The following is a 22,704-nucleotide window of genomic DNA, read 5'->3' as shown; positions in this document are numbered from 1 at the left end:
CTACTGGGGTAGCTCCGGGAATCAAGTCGATTCTGAACTCGACTTGACGTTCTGGTGGGACTCCTGGAAGATCTTCAGGGAAAATGTCGAGGAAATTGCAGACTTCCGGAATGTGTTTAATGTCTTTCACTTCTCGTTTCTTGTCTACCACGTGGGCTAGGAAGGCATGATATTCTTTGCGCAGATATTTTTGGGCTTTGACGCAAGAGATGATTTGTAAATTGGTACCGGGTTTGTCACCATAAATAACAAGAGTTTCGCCACTTGGCAGATTTAGGCGAACAGCCCTTTCGTGACACATAATATCGGCATGGTGAAGGTTTAATCAGTCCATACCGATGATGACGTCAAAGCTTCTTATAGTGATCGGCATTAGATCGATTTGGAAAAAGTGTTCATTTAGATCTAGGGTACAGCCTACATACAAATCGTTTGTGCTTTCTGTTTTACCGTTTGCCATTTCTACTGTAAATATCTTATTGAGTGATTGGGGTTTTTGATTAAGAAAGTGTTTGAACTTATGGCTCACGAAACTTCTCTCCGCACCACAGTCAAAGAGTATGTATGCATAAATGTCGTTGAGGAGAAACGTACCCGTAACCACTGTGGGATCGGCCATTGCTTCGTTCTGCCCTATTGCCAGCACTCTTCCTACGCCGCCAACATTCTTTGCGTTAGGGCAATCCCTCTTGTAGTGCCCAGTTTCCCCACACCCATAACATGCCTGGCTCATTCCAGCACCAGGAACTTGGGTGATTAGCTGCGCCGGTGCCTTACAGAAACGGGCAGTGTGCCCTTTCCTGTCGCAGTTTTTACAGTGCATTTATCGGCAATTCCCGTGGTGATGGTAATTGATTTTTTTGCACTTTGGGAGGTTCCTAGCATATTGTTTTGCCGGCGTAGGGGTAACGGGAACAGCAGCGGGGACAGTAGTAGCATTGACTGCCACCATTTATTGTTTCTTTGAAGGTTATTGCGAAGGTTAACCTTTCCTCTTGTTCCAAAACTTCTTCTTGTTGTTGTTGTTGGCATTGTTGTTATTGTTGTTGCTTCCTTTGGTTGGTTCTGGGACGACGGTCATGACATCTTGGCAGACTCCATGATCAACGAGGGACCGTGCCAGTAGTTTAGCACTATCGAACGTCGTGAGTTTGGAAGCTAGCACACTTCCTCGAAGCTGGGGCGACAGCCCCCAGATATACCTTTCAACCTTTTTGCTTTCTGGGGCCATCATCCCTGGGCAAAGTATTGTCAAGTCACTGAACCTATTTGTATAGGTTGTGATGTCTGAGCCCACCATAGTAAGGCCCCAAAGCTCCTGTTCAAGCTTCTGAATCTTGCCCCTTGGGCAGTACTCTCGCAGTAGCATTTTCTTCAGGTTCTCCCAACCCATGGAGTTTGCCACCACCAGAGTTAGTGACTTGACGTGGCCATTCCACAATGTTAGGGCTTGTTCGGAGAAAGTACAGGCAGCAAACTTTACTTTGCTCTCTTCGGGGCATGAGCAGATCTCGAATACGGCTTCTGTTTTCTCTATCCATTGGGATAGGGCCATTACTCCCCCAGTTCCATTGAAGGGGATGGGTTTGCTGTTGGTGAAGTCATTGCAAGTACATTCCCCGGAACGACCCTGGCTTTGGCCATTAGTAGAGCTATTTATTCCTCCTCCTGATCCGTTGTTACTCATTTGTGCCATTACTGCGGTTACGGCAGTCGTTACAGCAGCATCCATTGTTGGAGGTGGTGGTGGAGGTGGTGTTGGTGCTCCGGTAGTAGTGAAGCGTCGAGGATTCCTTCTTGGCGGCATGATTCTGCCATAAGTTAAGAGACGAATTCTTGATAAGCCATTAGAAATGATTATGGAAAGTCTTAGTATTATATGTTTTGCGTCCCGAACATTACCGAATTTTTGTAAGTTAATAGAAACTTACAATAATAAGTGTATGATTTCCTTAGTATTTTAAGGACTTAATGGAATACTCAAGGAAATAATAAATGCGTGTCAATCTCATTGATATTAGTATTAGATACAACGATCAGGAAAATTTGACCTTACATAGGTCTAGGGTACATCAATGAAAATGGGAAAATTTGACAGCATTCCGACCCCCGAACTGTGTACTCACAATCCGTCGGGTTTACATTCATAAAGGAAAGAGTAGCACCAACACTTATTTGATAAGTATATACATAGCGTCAGAAGTACGCGCTCTACTCCGAGCGGGTGGTACGTTGCGGACCATGGTATGTGGTTGCGGAAGTCCGAGCTCGGGCTACTTGACGTTCAGCCTCAATGATGCGCCTCTCCATTGCGGCTTGGCTTCTATGGAACTCCCTCACTTCGGCTCTCGTAGCAGTAATATCCTTCTGAAGGGAAAAGGTGTGCTCTATAGTTCGCTCATGCTCTTCGTCCAGACGACGAAGGCGTACCGCAGTGACGGCAGTGGTGGCTCCAATGTCCACGAGTTGGCTGGCATTCACTCTTGCTTGATCGTCTTGGTTGGCGATGCGACGAACCATGACAGGGAGTGCCCTATCAGCCGCACCCCCGTTGTTGAGGTTATAAAAGTCTCGCTACATGTCGTAAGGTGGTCGTTGTCCTTGCTCCTTGCTTCATCGTTTCAGGTCCACAGCCCAGCGGGGCGCCGGGCCCTGAAAGTTCCGTCTGGGAATTGCTGCTTCTCGGGGACGATTGTAGACCTCCGGTTCCGAGTCAGTGCTCCCACCATCTCGTTCCTCTTCTGAATCTTCGTCTGGGTCTTCCTCGGGGTCCTCTTCGGAATCCTCTTTTGGCTCTTCCTCGGGAATCTCTTCGCGGTCTTATTCTGGGTCTTCCTCAATCCAACCTCCATTACCCTGGTTGGGGTAGTAGGGATCCCCGGGAATGTGAAATCCTGCCATTTCGTCTGATCGAGAATAGAGGCAAGAGAATTATATATAAAACTTGGGAGTAAGAAGGGAAATTTTTGATAAGGAAAATTTTATTTATTTGACGATTCCTATTTCTAACTAAATATCGAGGTTCGTATGATTATAACAGTTCTTTTAGTCTTACAAAATATTCATATAGTATTTCAAATTTGTAAGTTTGATTCTAGTATTTTATTTGGCAAGTTTTTGACTTGTTGCTCACTACAACCATTCCCCGACATATGTTGGTCATATCTCGGATAAATATAGATGATCAGGCTATATTCATACTCGATTTGATTACATATCCCGAAGCTTAATTGTAGTGCCCAACTTGTCTTAATACTTTTGTATAGTTTTGACTATGATACTAGACCGATGCATGCAAGCACTTATACTTTTATAATAAAAAAAATATCATTTTAATTTAAAAGTATAGTTTGTGAAAACGTTTTGTCAGAGGGTTTTAGTCCCTTTGCATTTATAGTTGTATATCTTATGTGGTTCGATATACTTAGTTCACTATAAACAATGCTCTGATACCAATCTGTCACACCCCCAAACAAGAATGGCGGAAACATTCGGGGGTGGGTGACTTCACGTAGTATCATAACAGTTGAATATTTGTAAAGAAAGTAAACACAATCATCATAAATATAATTTAAAATTTTACATTGTTGAATGTGATATATGTCTCAAAAGAATATTACAAATATGATGATTGAATAAGTTTTGAAAACTGACGCCTTAACGTCCCTTCCCCAAAAGCTGATGTTTTACCTGTACTACTGATTCCCTGAGAAATACAAGTAGTTTTGAAAAAATGTCAACAATTAAGTTGGTGAGTTCATAAGCGTTTTTGTACTAAAATTTGTATGTCTTTTGGTAAGAATAACTAAGTGGGATTCCAGAAAATCCAATATTTTCCATGTATGTGTGGTAGTTTGAAAAGTTCCAAAGTCCGGAATGCATAAGTATGTTTCATACTAAAAATGGTGTAAGTGAATTTATACATATATAATGTAATTGCTGAATGCATTTAATAATCTCGTAAATCAAAAATATTTCGATACTCCATGTGAGTTTTATAACCATGCTATTGACCCAGACTGCCTGTAACAACGTTCTTCAGGCGTTGCAGTGTTATGACGTTTGTCACCCTAGATCTGCCGGTCTAACTGTAGCTAACAGTTTAGGTGCGGGATTGTCAATCCCGTATAGATCTATACACAAGTATCACGCTCTCCCTACAAGAGATTATGGTTTGTAATACAGGACTTAAAATGCGTACTTGAGAGTACGTTGAAGCCGATTGTCTCACAAAACTTGGTACCAATAGATTTACGGAATGAAAAGTCTACATTTCTTGTAAATGAAAGTATTTCCCTTTTTACAGTGTTTATGTAAAGATGTCATGAATAACTTGTAAACTATAACCATTATAGTTTTTCAAAAGTGTGGTCCATTTGATGATAAAAACTCGGTGTAATACCAACTTTGCATGTAAAGTGTAATGTTGGTAGTAATGTTGTTTAACATTTATGAACAAAGTGTAGGTAAAGTATTTGAAACCATATGCAACGATGCGTATTTTAAACATAAGTTTTTCTCGTGTTTCACTTGTATTTCCCCCTTAAAACATGAAAAAGACGTGAAAATAAAGGGGTATGAACTCACCTGGACAGTGTGGTGATTTGAAGAAAACGCGATTTTCTCGGGCAGCACTTCGTCCGGAAAGTGGTGAATTTTTCGGGAAGATAGGAGCTTCGGACCTTCGTCGGGACTTGGATATGAAACCGGGGTGTGACAACCCGAAACTTTGTCCGTTCCCGTTACGCGAGTTTCGTTAATAAAATTTCGAATTCGTTAACTTTTCCGTCAAACTTTTGGTTTAGAAAATAATCTAGTTATATTCAATTAAATTATTTACGAGTTGGAACCAAAAAAAAATCGCGCAGAAACCCGAATATCTCGAAAAATCAAATATTTGCGGTCTAAATGAGATTACGACCGTAAACGTGTTTACGGCCGTAAACCCGTTTACGACCGTAAACCCGTTTACGGTCAGCATAAAGTGGACCCCCACAACGCCCTTATAAATACGACACCCCCATCTTCATTAGAACACTTCTGGCCAAAAACTCTCTCCTTCTCTCTCTAAGAATCTTAACCGTAAACACTCAAAAAGCCTTCAAGCTTCGGAAAACATCGAGAAACCACGTTTGGAGTCACTTGGGAACGCCTGGAAACGATTATCTCTTCGAAATCAGCAAGCGGAACCATTTTTCTTGAGTTTACGGTCCACCTTCAAGAACTGTAAACCCTGTTCTTGAGTTTACGGTCCGAACCTTCAGAAACCGTAAACTCTGTTCTTGAGTTTACGGTCCAAGCCTTCAAGAAACGTAAACTCTGTTCTTGAGTTTACGGCCGTGTGACATCCCCATTTTCACGGCCAGAAAAGACCGATTTTTTTGTTTATGCTTTATAAAAATCAGAGTACTTCTTTTAATAAAAATGTTGCGGAATTTGTTCCCAGAAAAACATGATAAATACGTTATCAAAGCATTTCCGAAGAAATGTATTTTTATTCATTTAAAACATTTGGGATGTCATCGTCAATACAGAAACATAAGCATAAATAGAACTTACATTCATTTACACTAGTGATCTACATCTCTTTTAAATCTCTCAGTGCAAAGTAGCTTCGTATCGACACCTGTGATACAAATAAGCTGGAGTGGGTCAGGTTGGGAAACCTGGTGAGTACATAGGGTTTTCAACCCACAATAATATAATAATTATATTTAAACATCAAACAATCAACCCGATTACCCATCCCCGTTATCTTCTTTAATATTCCTTAAAGAATTATCTTAAGGGTCATCTCCTATATCATATTTACCTCTCATCTTTCTACCTCACATTTCCTTATATGCTCGTTCCTAAGGCATGAATACGTAGTTACAACGTCGCCTGAACTCGTAATTCATAGTAAGGGTTAGAGTATCATCGCATGAATATACAGTCACCACATCACCTGGACTCGTAATTCATCACGTACAGGTTATAAGTCTGTTGGTGTTTCCACGGGTTGTCTAGAATATTCCGTGGTCGCCATCTATACTCTAGTAGATGACTACATCTCCAAATTGTCGGACAAGGTTATAGTATCTTTCATCCTACATCACCGATTCATCATCACCTATCCATCACCTAATTATCATCACCTTCCTATCATCACCTATCTCTCATCATTTTATTTCATCACACACCAACTATTTCATCTACCCATGTTTTATCCCAACGTATTTGTAGATATAAAATAAATATATATTTAAATCATTTAAAACATGTATAAAATCATTCATTCATCATAGACAGCAAGTATTCAGATAATATGCACACATAGCACGTAATTTATATAAAATACTTTATATCTATGTGTAAGATAAAAGGGACCATGCACTCACCTGTTAAAGTGATGATTCCAAACTCAAACAGCGCTTCGTTACTCTTAAAACCATTTCCTTCAACAAAACCTAGTATCAATACCACTAGGGTTTAGTCTAACGTTAACCGCGACTAAATAATAGTCTAGCTATTATTATTATTATTATTATTATTATTATATAAGCGTTAAACAACACTCTTATATAACTCATAATAATATCCCAAATAATTTTTTTAAGGTCCTAATAATGTTACTATAATTAATTAGAAGTTATATTAAAAATAGCGTAGGCGTAGCTCACTTACAGCGAGTTTTTATTAAAAATCGGGCTTCGCTGGAGCAGCGTTTCCGAGCCGAAAGCTTTTCTTCTCGGAGCCGTCAGGCGCTCCGGGGCTTTCCTCTCGTGCTAGGGAGGTTCCCTAGTCTTGGGAGGGGTTTAGGGAGGTTAGAGAGAGAAAGAAAGGTTTGAAGGTGTGAGGAAATTATGAAGAGTTCATCTCTTATTTATAGGAATTGTATAGTAAAGTAGTCTCCAAGCTTCGTCCGTAACTTTCGCATACGAGCTCCGTTTTTGTCTGTCTTTTTACCGTTGAGTTCCTATTAATGAGATCTTCAACTCTCATTTAGACCTCGTTAGCTAATTCTCATTCTATCTCGGATTTACAAAACTGTATCGAATTCGCCGCGCTCGAAAAGTAGAGACTAAGCTTCGTCCATAACTTCCGCATACGAGCTCCGTTTTTGTCTGTCTTTTTACCGTTGAGTTCCTATTAATGAGATCTTCAACTCTCATTTATATCGCGTAAGCCAAAAACCGCTCAAACTAAAATTCGAGTTTCGGGCTGTACACTGCTAAGCTGAAACTTCGAAAAATCATAACTTCCTCATACGAAGTCAGATTTGGGCGTTCTTCTTATGGACGTTCTCGGTTTAACGTTTTCTACGACTTTTGTTTAGATCACTAAGGCTAAAAGTCGCTCCATCGTAAATTCACTATTTACGCTTCCCGGTGCCGTGCCGGTTTTGCCGTAAAACTTCGACGGGCCATAACTTCTTCGTTATAACTTGGATTTCGGAGTTCTTTATATGTACGGAAACCTTGAGATATATTCTACAACTTGGTTAAGATTATTTATTATAAATAATATTTTGCCGAAAATTCTTTTTCAACACTCATTGCCTCTAAATTAACTAGCCCGGATCTACGGGCGTTACAGGCCGTAAACTCACCGAGCATTCAGAAACCGTAAACTACTCTTCGCCCGTAAACACCTTTTTAGTGGTGTTTTTGACTGAAAACTCACATTCTTCGATTCGATCAAGTCCCGGTAACATTCCTTAACCGATTTCAAGTGTACCTCTAACACGTTATCTAACGAAATCGCTAATTTAGATACATATACGTATTTATTTGATATTAGGATTCCGTTAAGTGTCGCGTGCAACAACTCGAGGATCTTCATTTCAGTCAACAATTTCACAACAAGAACGGTGAGTTCATACCCCTACATTTTTCCATATTTTCAATGTTTTCAGGGGGGGGGGGGGGGGGGGAATACAAGCTAAACATAAATGTTTTCAAAACTTATGCAAATCTCATACTTTAACCCTTTTGTGCTGTGTTGAGCATAAGGGACGTTTTCACAACAAATTACATAGTTTTCCGGACACGCTATTCACTATTCATGCAAACTATAATCGGTCTAGTTTGGGATCTTTATAAAAATATAACAAGTACAGAAACTTTCACTGTTAAACATATGCACTGAGACAGAAACCATTTATAGTTTACATCACCACTTTATCATGATATTCATAACTGTAATTATCATTATATACGGTATACATACGGATTTTCACTACGGTAGAACGCTACTACACTACATGTAAACTAGATTGTACGATACTGTGAGGCGCTACTTCACTACTGTACCCTTAGGTGTACAGGGATAAATCCTACCACTGTATAACCAGAGTCTCCTGGAGGGAGAGCGTGAGATTTGTGAATAGATCTATTCGGGACTGACAATCCCACATCTGGACTGCTAGCTACAGTTAGGCGGGCACGCCTGAGATGTACAAATGTCATTTAACTCGACGCCTGAAGAACGTTGGAAAGGTCTCTAGTCATATCAAGCATGGTTATACGACTCACAATATGTATAAATCACCTTTAGTTTACAACTTAACACTCTTCAACAGTTCTATTTTTACTAAATATAACTGATACATACTACGTATTCTGGCTAAAGCCAGAGTTTCTCAAACAGAACTGATTATGCAATGGGTTCACATATAAAATACTTACACTTCGTGATTAGTTTTAGCTAGTCACATGAGGTAGTATTTTTGCATATCACTGCAGTTTTCAGTAACGAACATTCATGGTTTTATACGAAATCGATAACGCTACCCTTTTTACTAAAGAAAATATCGGATTTTTTTGGAAACATACAGATATTCATGGTTTATTACAGAACTGATAACACTACATTTTCACTAAGGAAAATATCGGATTTCTTGAAACTATACAAACATTTTCCGAACTCATCAACGATTTTCACTACAAACTACTGCTTATGAACTCACCAGCGTTATGCTGATATTTTCAAACTGCTTGTATTCTCAGGAAATCAGTAGACAGGTACTTGCTGGATTTTGAGGAACTGAAGCATTAAGAGTTTTTTTTAAGTTTTAAGTTTTTACTATACAAAGCTATTGGATGTAATTCAAACAAGTTTCAGAATTGATGTAAACATTTTTACTTAAGTATTCACTGTAATGGTTGTGTTGCTATGATTGCTGTTATTCATTGGTTGTGATGCTATACATGACGTCCTGCACCCCGAAACGTTTCCGCCATCGGTTTCGGGGTGTGACACGGGGTGTCGGGGTAGTCTCGCACGCTATTTATAGGAGGGCTGCCAGGCTTCGTACGATGGGCGTACTCCGAAGTACGCGGGGCGTACGTTAGCGATGACGTCATTGGTCGCCGGTCTTCGGATGGGACGGGAGTAGAGGCATAGGGACGACGTGGTCGATACGAGGCCCTTCATTCGCGTACGCTGTGCGTAGCCTCGTACGCGGGGCGTACTCCTTCGGATAAGCCTCGAAGTGTGTGCCCAAATCTTTGAAAATCCGTAACTTTCGCATACGAGCTTTATTTTTGACGTTCTTTATATCCACGCGTAGGTGAGATTATGCTCTACAACTTTCGTTTAGACTCCGTCGGCTAATTTTGAATTTATTTTTAATTATATATATTTTTAATAAGCCGAGACAGGATAAATCCGTTAAAAATTCATAACTTCTTCATTCGATGTCCGTTTTCGTCTGTCTTTTTACCGTTGTACTACTATTGTTGAGATCTTCAATTCTCGTTTAGGTTGTGTTGGCTAAAAATCACTCGATCTTTATTTCGAGTTTTTAGCTGTCTACTGTTGTTCTGAAACTTAGAAAAATCATAACTTCCTCATATGAAGTCAGATTTGGACGTTCTTTTTATGTACGCTCACGGTTTGTTATTATCTAAGACTTTCATTTAGATACTTAAGGCTAAAAGTATTTTATTGAAACTTCACTTTTTACGCTTAACAGTGTTTTATCTGTTTTGTCGTGAATCTTTGATTAGTCATAACTTCTTCGTTATAACTCGGATTTGAGTGTTCTTTGTATTTTTGAAAACCTTGACACTATATCTAACATTTTATGCAACCCAATTGAGACTTTTGAACAATTATTTTTTGACGCTATTCTTATTGATTACAGAAATATTACATTGACTCAGAATATCGGGTTATCATAGTTGACCTTGACTACAGACATAGACTTTGACCAGGGTTGACCTGAGGGTATTTATGGGATTGTGTTAGCTAATCACCTGATGATTATGGGCAGTTGAGAAGGAGTAGTATGTGGGATATGTCTGATTTCAGCTTATCAGTTCAGCAGTCGAGAGGTGAGTCTTCTCACCATACCAATGGGTCTAAGGCACCAAGGTCGGCCCATGTTATGTTATGTGGTACACTAGTTGTAGTAAGAATATGTGGTATAATAGATAGCTTATGCTAATTGGTATGCTAGTGATTATATGCTATGTGATGTGATAGTTGTCTTTGTGATACTTACATGGAAGACCCCCGGGGGGTGGCAATTGGATGTAAGACCATGTGGGGTAGCCCATGGCTGTCCTAGGTAAAGACCATGTGGGGTAGCCCATGGCACTATGGTATAAAACCCTGGGGGGAGCCCACAGTATCCTTACATGTTTATGTTTGTATTATGTGTAGATATTTCTATGATATATGATATGTTATGTGACTATGTATGTTATTGCATGGAAGACCCGGGGGGGAGCCCATGGCAATTGGATGTAAGACCATGTGGGGTAGCCCATGACACGTTGGATGTAAGACCATGTGGGGTATCCCATGACATTCCTAGGTTTATGTATGCATGGCTTATGTGTTATATGTAGCTTCTATAACTATCAGGATATGTGGTATGTGGATTGTGTGTGTGGTATGCTCTGGGAAAACTCACTAAGCTTCGTGCTTACAGGTTTGTTTATGGTTTCAGGTATCATCGTTTTGGAAAGAAAGGGTTCGGATTGATCGCAGTGCACACACCTATGGTTTCCGCAATGAATGATTTTGGGATAAACTCTGATAAATGATTTACTTAACTATGATTTGGAATGTTAAGCTAAATGGTATTAATGTTTTAGCTATATTAATAATGAAATTTTTACCCATGATTTTTGGGTCGTTACATACTTGTAAGTTTTAGTGTATGCTTACTTTAGATTAAAAATGCCATGATAATTAATCTATGAAGTATATAGAAAACCTATCAGTGGTATCACAGCCTTGTTTATTAATATTTGCACTACATAAAATATTGAGTTTATATTTTTGTAGGTTCCCTTGATCTATGACGATTAACAATAAAAGGATTGAAAGAACACAAGATGTATCACACAGATTTTTCACTAAGAAAAGGTTCTCTCAAAGAGAACAAGCACAAAGCTCCCTAGGGTTCGATAATCAACTAGTGATACGAACCCTAGTATATAAAGAAAAGTAAATACGCGTGAATCCCAACAAGCCAGTGATATCACCTAATCTATGTTAGGGCCAAGATCCTCAACCCTATTCAGGATCCTAGATCTTCAAGAACTTTCAGGATCCCGAACATATCTCAGGATCCTGACCATTATCATTACTATTATTTCCTAAAATTTCTAACGAATATATTTCTAGTCTTTTTCTCAAATGTGCAGAATTAGTCAACATAAGATTCGCTCTCAATGAAGAAATGTTTTTATCAGGCAAAAGACTCGGGAATACCAAGTCAAACCAACCTGTTCATTTTTATTCGAGAGGATCCTAAAAATATCGGACTTATTGTTGCTTAGACTATACTATAAATACACATGTACTTCGCACACTACATACACATAGACTCACTGCAACACTTGTACTCGTTTACTTACTTTCATCTCTGTAATTCATATTTTAATCAATACAATTAAACAAGGAAAATGATCATTATCACCTCCCAAGGTTTTGTGCCAAATATTTTAGCAAGGATCAAGGGCTTTCCTTGTAAATCACTTGTGCAATCTTGTTCTAATTTCGATAATCACTTAACCAACAACACCACTGCCTATCATTCAATTTGGTTAATATTCACTCAGTTGATTTTTGACCAAAACAATTTGGCACCCGCCGTGGGGTCGTGGTGTTTATAATCCTCAAAAATCATGTCTACACAACCATCATTTTCTTCTTCTTTGTTCCCTCTATTCCTTCGAAAAATCTTCCACCTCCTCCAAGCGGACTCCTTGGTCAGAGGAAAACTCCCGATGTACCAAAGAAGAGCACTCCTCCGGATGCTCCAGGATCCCTGGGATCCTAGGATCCTCCTCCCTCGGTCTCTAATAACGAACTATTCGCCATGATGAATACATTGACACAACGGGTGGCTCAGCAACAGGAAGACAACAGAATGATGCTTAAGGAAGTGGAATGGATAACGACAGAGATCCGCAAACCTCAGGAGGCCATACCCTCAATATTACAACCAAGGATCCTGAATTTCGACAATGCAGGATCCCTGGGAAACGTTCGGAATCTACAGCTCCAACATCCGTTGCTACCCCAACAGAGAGAATAATCTCAAACATCCAAACTCCCTTAAGATCTTGATGAGACTTTCAATACTCCTAATAACATAAATATCGGTAACTTCTATAACAATAACAATATTAATATTAACTCCATGGATCTTGATGCATAAATAAGTCCAATTATGGCCAAAGAACTCTAACAACTAAGACATATGATCTCAAGCGTACCAAGGTTGGTCCAATCTATACCGGAAGCATCCCCCACCAGTCAAAGGATCTCAAGATTTATCCCCTCAATACTTGATAATGAAGTTCCTAAGCGCTTCCGAACTCCTAGCATGAAGCCTTATGATGGAACCATGGATCCTGAAGAACATATCGTGCAATATAGGGAGAGAATGGGGATCATTCCCATTCCACCACACTTAAAAGAAGCATGTTTATGTAAAGGCTTCAGATCGACTCTAACAGGATCAAACTTAAAATGGCTTCTTAATGTCCTTCCTTATTTTATTACCTCTTTTGCCCATCTAGTTAATCTTTTCAATAATCAGTTTTCTTACATCAGAATATTTGAAAGGATCACTTGTGATCTCTACCGGGTGGTCCGGGATCCGAAGGAATCCTTAATGGAATTTATAAGCAGGTTTGGTAGGGAAGATCTAAACATACCAATCATCAACATGGCCACTGTCGTCATGGCCTTTAAGATGGTTTTGTAGAATGATTATTCATTCTCCGAAGACCTCTCAGCTGCAAACCACGACGTGGCCAAGAGGCGACAACGACGTGGCGATGAAGATAATCACGATCTATGTAGATACCACGACGTGGTGGAGACTAGCCACGTCGTAGCGAATAGGCAGAACAACTAAAACGTCGTTTTTTAAAAGCAAAATCGGATTCAATTTCAATCAAGGAAAATTTATAGGCTTTTAAAACAATTTAAAACAGAAACCTACACATACAAACCCTAATATACTCAAAAGACAAAGTCTAAGTGCAATAGACTTGAGTTGACCACGCTCTGATACCACTGATGGGTTTCGAGCCTCATCAGATCAAACATAAGGCAGGGGAAACGATCAACAAATCTGATCTAAACTTGAAATCTGAAGGATCTAAACTCATTATTAATCTATGCAACTTATTAGAACTCTATAGATAGAAAACATACATTTGATTTATTAGTTGGTTTCTTCTTTTGTCGAGCCAATAAATTGGACTAGAGAACCCACAAGAGAGTTCCTCTTCTGTGATCCCACCCAAGACGCAAACAAGAAACGTATCCAACCAATCCTCGAACTTCTAGCTCAAACATAATCGAAATCTCGATTATGTTCTTAGATCATGATGTGGGGATCAAACGGCCACGACGTGGGAACGAAGATTTGGGATTCTTTAGGGTTTTGAGGATTTCAAATTTTGGTAGCTTAGATGTATATTTCTCAAGTGTCAAAACCGGATTTGGAGTCCTCTATTTATAAGGAGGTAATTTGAAACCCTAGAGATAAATACCAAATACAATAGTAATTATCTATAGTATTCAAATCATTATGGAATATTGCATAATCCATTTATTTACTATTAATAAATTAAACTATTAATTAATTAACAAAAGAAGTCTCTCATATAAATATCTTTTCAGATCTGCTTCATTTCTGTTCGTGCGTGTAACCTAAAAAAACATTGCTATTTATAGTAATATTACTGGGCTTTGTTATGGCTATGGACACTAATCTTCATCAGCATCATTAGAAACCTTACGCATATGAGAATTGATTCAGTTGAACAAGATTATTTGCTATTGTTTACCAATTCATTGCATAGTTAAAAAAGAGTTTGTCGATTATGAAAATGGGTATCGAGTTGGTTGAATAAGATTTTGACATTGTTTGATTTATGAAGTCAATAACAACAAACAATTTGAATCGACATTGATATTACAAGAATTTTATTTTTCCTAGACTTATTTTACGTTAATATTTTGTATTAAATAATGTAGTTTTATGACATTTGTCTATTTATTAACATGTTTTTACATTTTAAATATATGTCCGTCGAAAGCTTTAAAAAATAACGTTGAAAGCTTGAAACATTTAGAGACTAATTTGGTTTTAATTATAATTAAATTGGTTTAATTCAAAATTTAATTTGATATTAGAAAGTTTAGTAAAATCAAATTGTATTTTGGATTTCGGATAAAATTTTCAATATTAAATTGGTTTAATCCTATTAAAAAATCAGTTTTGGATATATATATATATATATATATATATATATATATATATATATATATATATATATATATATATGTGAGAATTTTATAGTTTTAGATGGACGTATATGCAGTTTAACACTCATAAAGACATAAAAGTTATATTTAAAGTTTTTACAAATATTAATAAAATTTTGGCGTTTTTATTTATCAGAAAGAAAGACGTCTGCAGACTTAAAAAGACGAGTCTATGTCTGCTTAAAGAAGAGGACATACAAATCTTTGTAGTTTTTCTACAAGAGAAAACGTATGTGAAATGTTATGATGCAATCAAAAAAGGTCGAAAGTTCTTGAAAATAGAAAAACCATCTAAGTTATATACGTCGGAGTTCTTTTCTCTCATAAATACTAATTCTATGAGTAAATCAATGACTACACATATAATTCACTTCTCTCATAAATACGAATTCTATGAGTAAATCATTGACTACACATATACTTCACACATAAAAATTTCAATTACTCAAATCAATCAAGTTTCTAAAAAATAGTTAGATGACACGTTAGTTCTTTTGAGTAGGAAAAAATCAAGTATCATGATCAAGTTTTAGAGAATTAATACCAAACTAATATTCCTTGATCATCGGTCAAACTCTCCACTATCACCACGTCCTATTGACAGGGCCCACAACATGTTAAATAGACAACGACTCGTGTTTGCTTTTCGACCAAGGCACTTTCAATAATACAGCCGACAGACACTTTCAGTACTCCGTTTTCATTTTCAGAATCTTGATTTAAAGCAGTTTCTGGTTCATGAAAAGTCTATTCACCATTCAAGACCCAAATCCAGACAAACCCAATTAATTGAGAGTATAAAAACAAATACTATAATTCAAATTTCATCAATGAAATGGTGTTTATGTCTTTATCATGGGCTTCAATCCCAAAATCAATGGCTAGGCCCAACTTATGGGTCCCACTAAGAACTTTCTAGAAATAATTTATTAATAAAAAAGATATATAAGAGAATACTGAATTTGTGGCAAAAAAATGAAAATATCGAATAAACGACTAAAACGGGTAAGTATTTAATACAAATCAAATCACATTAGAGCTTCAAATGTCTTATGTCCTTTTCAAATTTGATATATAAATTTTTAATATGTTAAAAAAAAAAAACTATATATCTCTTTTTAAATGACATAATTTCAACCGATTTATTTAAAAAAAAAAAAAAAAAAAAAAAAAACTTCCATTTTTAAAGAAAGATATGTTCGGTATCACACGCTACACACACAACATGCATAACAACAAATACAAGTTTCATAAGCATACACATTACATATATCACATATAGTAGACCATATTTCAACTTAGAAAAAACGAAGAATCAAGAACCGATTTGTGATTCTTTCCAAAGTTACGCCCTCGAATACACTCCAAATCCAGCACTTGAGAATGATCAACAAAAAGGTTAACCTGTCTCCCATCAATCCATATGGAAAGGAATAAAAAAAAACTGGTATTTACATGACATAACATGACACGACACGACACAAATTAGGACTGATATTTACATGACATAACAGAGTCTTGTAATGGGACAAAAAAATGTAACTTTATTGGAAAAACAATGTGGGACCATGCAAAAGACTGAAAATAGCCCTAGAAAGATTGTCCGGTCAGTCAAGTCATGTACCGTGTAACAAATACAAATGCATTATGAAGGGTGGGTAAGAACGTACATTTGGGCCGTATTGCTTAATGAACCATTCGGAGGTTTTGGGATTTGATGTTTCAAACATGGCCTTTTCGAGTCCTAGACGCCCAATCACCTTTGCTATGATGTCTGCTCTAACAGAATCGGGATATCTACAGACGTCTTCTGCATCGATTGTTATCATGTCTGCTCCTGCTTCCAAGCATCTCTCGGCTCTTCTGATCAAAAAATCCACATCCTCCACACGTTCTGTATAATTCATTATACAGACAGTTGGTATCACGCTTTTGTTACACTGGACAAGACAAAACATCATGACCTTGTACTGTAATTTTTGTCCTATTGACATCAGTCTAGTCTAGTCCTAGTCTGATCTGATGCATGCCAATTGCAGTACAAGGTCGGTCATATTGTGTCTTGTCGAAGCTGCAAAAACTACTTATTTTTTTTGCTGAAATCCTAAAGTTTAAATATAAAATGACGATTTTACCCTTGTAAATTTTTTTTACTCATTTTTTGGATTTGGTACAAAAAGGAATCTTTTTCCCCTTTTGATCCATGTTTCATTGTTTCATAATGCTTTTAGTCCCCGAATCAAACACAGTTATTGGAAGGACCCAAAAAGCATAAAAATTGACAATTTTGCCCTCACAATGCTTTTAGTCCTTCAAACGCTCATGTCGAAAAGGAAAGAAAGTGGAGTCTTAATTACCAGATGTTCGAGGTGTTGGAACAACATAAGCACCATAAGCTCTTGCACGGGTTGGAGGAATGTCAGCCTTATTGAACTTAACAGCAAACTGAGGCTTAGCTTTAAGCCCCTCACTCTTAATTAACCTTATGTATCTCAACAAAGTTTCTTCAGGAAGTTCAAGTGAACCCATATTTAGCTCAACTGTATCAAATCCCAGCTGCTTACATTCCTATGATGGTCATACAATACAACTTATTAGGGTAGAACTGGAAGTCAACAAATAAGTGAAATGTGATTTGACTTTTTGTGACACTAGTCAATTACCTCTATATACTCTTTGAAAGAAGATGAACCTTTTTGAAGCAGATATTCGGCCCAATCACCTGTACTAACATATATATCATGTTCATGGGCTAATTTTGTTGCTTCTTTAATGAAGGATTTTGGCATCAAACTTTCAGAGCCTCCTGTAAACTTCAAACCATCAACAAACTGCCCCACAGACTCCAACATATCCTGGCCCAATTAGAAAATCAGTAAACCATTATTACCAAAATGTGCAATCAAGAATTGAATTTCCACATGACCTAAATTGGTTTGCAGCTATATTGAATATCCTCAAGAATTTTGATTCTTGCTATGATGCACAGAGGATCAAGTTCTCTTATGTAAAAGCTATGTTTAGTTTAAGAAATTGCTGTAATTTGTAAGGTCATACTTTCCTGTGTTACAGATTTGATAAACCTATGTTAAAGGATATACCACTTGCTTCAAGGAACTCAACCTATTGAATATCAAAAATAATTTTGCTTCACACTACAAATTGCATAATATAAGCTGATGATGCACATAGGAATGAATTCTCCTGGGACCTGGATAGAGACTATATTTAATTGAAGGAACTGCATTTTAAGATCATGTTTTCCTGTGTACAAATTTATCAAACCCTGTTATAAAGGATATATCACTTGCTTCAAGGAACTAACCACAATCATTTTCACAACCGATTACATAATACATCTGATGATGCTCAGAGGACCAAAAGTGGAAGCTATAATTAGCTGAACCAGCAACTAATCACCAAATCAGAATTGAAATGCAATTAACCGATACGAGTACAAATTGCATAACATGAGCTTATTATCCACAGATTGGGAGAAAAAAAAATCCTATGTATGAGTTATAATTAGTTTAAGTATCAATTAATCACATAATCAACGTTAAAATGCAGATAATCGATCTTACTACAAATTGCATAATGCGATCTGATTATACAGAGGGGAATTATTCTGTCTAGGAGTTGAAATAAGCTGAAGGAACAATACTTCAGCAAAACAACATTAGAACGCAGTAAATTGATGAGAGAGAGAGAGAGAGAGAGAGAGAGAGAGAGAGACCTGAAGCAAGTTGTGAGAGAAGAGAGAGTTGTGATTTGGGCCACGAATCTCCGTTACACCGAATCTCCGAGGTTTTTCAGGGCGGTCTTGGTCCTCGACGAAGCTCTTCCACCTGTAAGTCGCCATAGTTGATTAGTTTATCAATGGCCGAGCTTCCGGAGCTGAATTTGTGTGAATTTTCCGGTGGAAGGATGGAGGAAATGGAAAAAAATAGAAGCATGTAGATAAGCTGGGAAGCGGATTCTAGAAAGTGTCGGAAGCTATGATCATGATATTGATCTTCCTCGTGTTTCTTTACGTGTCAATTGCCACGTCAAAAATACTTTTCACCATCAACCCTACGGGGAGTGGTACGCCTACCGTAGTCTCCTCATCTTATTTTTATTTTATTTTATTTTTTTATTTTTTATTGTTATTATTAATTTTTTTTGCCATTTCATCATTTACACATTCTATATTTCTATTCTCCATAAACTCTTAACAATTAAAAATGTCATTTTTTCCATTGAATAATTATTTAATGGGTCGTTGATTTTCATATCTATTCAACTTCAAAATAACATTCCATCTAGAGTTTAATTTATTAAAGACAAAACTTCAAAAATGTCCCTGTGGTTTTCGAAAATATCAAGTTTAGTCCCTAAATTCAAAAAACCTCACACATGGTCCTATGGTTTCAAAACTTTTAACATTTAGTCCTTTTCGCTAACTCCGTTAGCTTTTGGCCGTTAAGTGAAGGGCAATTCTGTCATTTCACTTCCACAGGGACCATTTATGAAGTTTTACCTTTTTTTTTTTTTAAAAAAGAAAAAATATATAATTATTTAATATTAAAGGGTCCCACCCCCCTCTCTCTCACGATTAATCATCCCCCTCGTTCGATTACCCTACTCGAATTTCTCCTTTAGTGTTTTTTGATCGATGACATTAGCCATAGGAAGGAACAGGGGAAGATGCAGGTTACTCCTGGAAGGCCACCAACAAAATTGGCTAGTGAAGAAGATGGTGGAAATCGATAACTTCCACTACATCTCACCGTACTCTAATCCCTCTTTCTCTTCTCTATTCGAGTCAAACAAACAAGGAATTCTCAATTGGGTCAAAATCGGCAATATGAGATTCCACGAACTAGGACACGAGTATTCTCGTATTTAGGGCAAATAATCCCACCGACTTCACATGCCCAAATCGGTTGTCCCTAAAATCAGCAAGGTGAGAACCATAGCTCAGATTTAGTATATCGATTGGTCTACTGATTATTGATGGTGTATATTTGGTGTTTTGTTTTGGTTAATGGTTTACTTCTCATGAAATTCTTGAACGAAGTGGAAGACATGTGTAATTCTTCAAGTTCATCATATAAGTTGTTTTATTTCGTCTTTGTTGCTGAATAGCTCGTGAGATTAAGATAAGAGAGAGGATATTCATCAAAGTGTCAAGCGAGTTTCATCTTGTGGTTTGGATGTGTATTGTTTTCGGTTACAATTTTGATTATAAGGTTCGGTTCCAAGCTTTGATTCCATGTATTATTTTGGTATGGTTTTGAGCTTTGATTTCAGGTTTGATAGCTTGATTTCATATATGGTTTTGACCAATGATTTCAGGTACGGTTATTATTTGGTGCAAGTGGTAATCGATGGTTTCCATTGGCAGAAGAACCGGAAGCAATCTTTGAAATTTGCTCCTGTCCTGAGGGTAGCAAAGTTAAATTTGATGCCTGTACTTTTTCTGATAGGGCTCTAACGTGGTGGAATGGCCACATTAAGTCACTTACTCTAGTTGTGGCTAACTCCATCAGCTGGGAGAGCCTAAAAGCCATGTTAATGCGGGAATACTGCCCGCGAGGGGAAATACAGAAACTGGAGCAAGAACTATGGGCTCTTACAATGGTTGGTTCTGATATATCAACCTATACCAATAGGTTCTGTGATCTGGCAATTCTTTGCCCGGATATGGTTCCTATCGAGAGCAAAAAGATTGAGAGATATATTTGGGGTATGTCGCCCCAAATTCAGTCAAGTGTTTTAGCTTCAAAGCCTATTACTTTTGACAGTGCCAAAGAACTGGCACAATCTCTCATCGACCACGGAGCCCGTCAAAACTCTGTGGTCTCTGCTCCAGAACAACCCAAGGAGAACAACAACAACAACAATAAGAGGGTTTGGAACAAGGGGAAGGGCAAATCTCCTCTGGAACCAACAAAGAAGCAACAAGTAGTGGCAGTCCATGCTACTACTGTACCTGCTACCATACTCGCTACCGTACCTGCTGCTGTCTCCAATAACTTTGCACCAACAAAGCCCTATGCTGGTACCCTCCCTAAATGCAACAAGTGCAATTTTCACCACAATGGAAATTGCCGAGACCTACAGTGCCGTAACTGCAACAGGAAAGGGCATACTGTCCGATTCTATAAAATGCCACCCCAACCACTTAACCAAGCACCTGCCGCTGGAGTAGGCCGAGCATGCTACCAATGCGGTGATGTGGGGCACTTCATGAAGGATTGCCCAAAAGCTAGAAATGCCGGTGGAGTTGGGAGAATACTAGCCCAGGGTCATGAAGAAGCAGTGGCAGACCCTGCTGTGGTCACGGGTACGTTCCTTCTCAATAATACTTATGCATGCATTCTATTTGATTGTGGTGCTGAGAGGAGCTTCGTGAGCCATAATTTTAAACACCTACTAAATCAAAACTCCCAACCACTCAATGAAACATTTACAGTAGAAATGGCTAACGGGAAATCTGAATCCACCAATGATATATACATAGGATGTAGCCTTACCTTGAATGACTTATCTTTTCCAATAGACCTTATGTCGGTCTCTATCAAAAGTTTTGACATCATAATAGGTATGGATTGGTTGTGCCCCAACCATGCCGACATCCTATGTTATGAAAGAGTTGTTCGTTTGAACTTACCAACTAACGAAACTCTTATTATCTATGGCGACAAACCCGGAGCAAACCTTCAGATCATTTCTTGCATCAAAGCACATAAATATCTTCGCAAGGAATACTGTGCTTTCTTAGCTCACGTGGTAGACAAAAAGCAAGAAGTGAAAGATATCGTGAGCATTCCAGAGGTCTGCAACTTTCCCGATATTTTTCCCGATGATCTTCCAGGAGTACCTCCCGAACGACAAGTCGAATTCCGAATCGACTTAATCCCTGGAGCTACCCCCGTAGCCAAATCCCCATATCGTCTTGCACCTTCTCAAATGCAAGAATTATCCAGCCAGCTTAACGAACTTCTTAACAAAGGTTTCATAAGACCAAGCTTCTCACCTTGGGAGCACCGGTGTTGTTCGTGAAGAAGAAGGATGGATCATTCCGCATGTGCATAGACTACCGCGAGCTGAATAAACTTACCATCAAGAACCGATACCCTCTACCTCGCATTGACGATCTGTTCGACCAACTTCAAGGTGCGAGCTACTTCTCGAAGATAGACTTAAGATCCGGGTATCACCAATTACGGATTTTGGAGGAAGACGTTCCCAAGACCGCATTTAGAACTCGTTATGGTCATTACGAGTTTATTGTGATGCCATTCGGGTTGACGAATGCACCTGCTGTGTTCATGGATCTAATGAACAGAGTGTGTCGTCCATTCCTGGACAAATTCGTCATAGTCTTCATCGACGACATCCTTGTCTATTCAAGAAGCAAAGAAGAACATGGCCAACATCTTCGTCAAATATTACAAACCCTTAGGACCGAAAAACTTTATGCGAAGTTTTCAAAGTGCGAGTTTTGGATTAGGAAGGTTGAACTCCTAGGTCACGTGGTCAGTTCAGAAGGAATACACGTGGACCCTTCCAAAATCAAAGCAATTAAAAACTGGCCAGCACCCACAACTCCTACAGAAATCCGACAATTCTTAGGTCTTGCTGGCTACTATCGCAGGTTTATCCAAAATTTCTCCCGAATCGCTAAACCACTTACCACCCTAACGCAAAAATGTGTAACTTTCAGTTGGGAGGAGAAGCAAGAAGCAGCATTTCAAACGCTCAAACTAGCCTTATGCAGTGCACCGATCTTGTCCCTACCCGAAGGGACAGAAGACATTGTAGTGTACTGCGATGCTTCAAATCAAGGGCTTGGGTGTGTACTTATGCAAAGAGGAAAGGTTATTTCCTATGCCTCACGACAACTTAAGACGCATGAAGTCAACTATA

The 22,704-nt window shown here is 38.2% G+C and overlaps 1 protein-coding gene across 1 annotated transcript; it reads right to left on the bottom strand.

Moving 5' to 3' along the window:
• Positions 1 to 15,946: 15,946 nt before the first annotated feature.
• On the bottom strand, positions 15,947 to 18,796 carry HSA32 (Aldolase-type TIM barrel family protein). Its single transcript, XM_079062339.1, has 5 exons — positions 18,524 to 18,796; positions 17,451 to 17,642; positions 17,145 to 17,355; positions 16,458 to 16,681; positions 15,947 to 16,191 (listed from the first exon to the last, which is right to left on the bottom strand). The coding sequence occupies exons 1-5, from the start codon at positions 18,647 to 18,649 to the stop codon at positions 16,081 to 16,083; spliced, it is 864 nt and encodes a 287-aa protein (XP_078918465.1). The 5' UTR covers positions 18,650 to 18,796; the 3' UTR covers positions 15,947 to 16,080.
• Positions 18,797 to 22,704: the final 3,908 nt, after the last annotated feature.

The sequence above is a fragment of the Lactuca virosa genome, chromosome 7, assembly GCF_052849685.1.
Source record: "Lactuca virosa cultivar CGN04683 chromosome 7, Lactuca_virosa_CGN04683_v6, whole genome shotgun sequence".
NCBI lineage: Eukaryota > Viridiplantae > Streptophyta > Magnoliopsida > Asterales > Asteraceae > Lactuca > Lactuca virosa.
Note: the sequence above shows the minus strand (reverse complement) of the source record. Positions and strands in the feature narration are given on the sequence as shown.

Bases quoted from the DNA above. Each gene is read 5' to 3' on its own strand.
- HSA32 (XM_079062339.1), bottom strand. From the start codon at position 18,649: ATGGCGACTTACAGGTGGAAGAGCTTCGTCGAGGACCAAGACCGCCCT. The intron at 16,682-17,144 runs GTAATTAAGACT...TGAATTATACAG, and splicing joins TCCAACACCTCGAACATCTG to AACGTGTGGAGGATGTGGAT. The intron at 16,192-16,457 runs GTACGTTCTTAC...GATGGGAGACAG, and splicing joins TTAAGCAATACGGCCCAAAT to GTTAACCTTTTTGTTGATCA.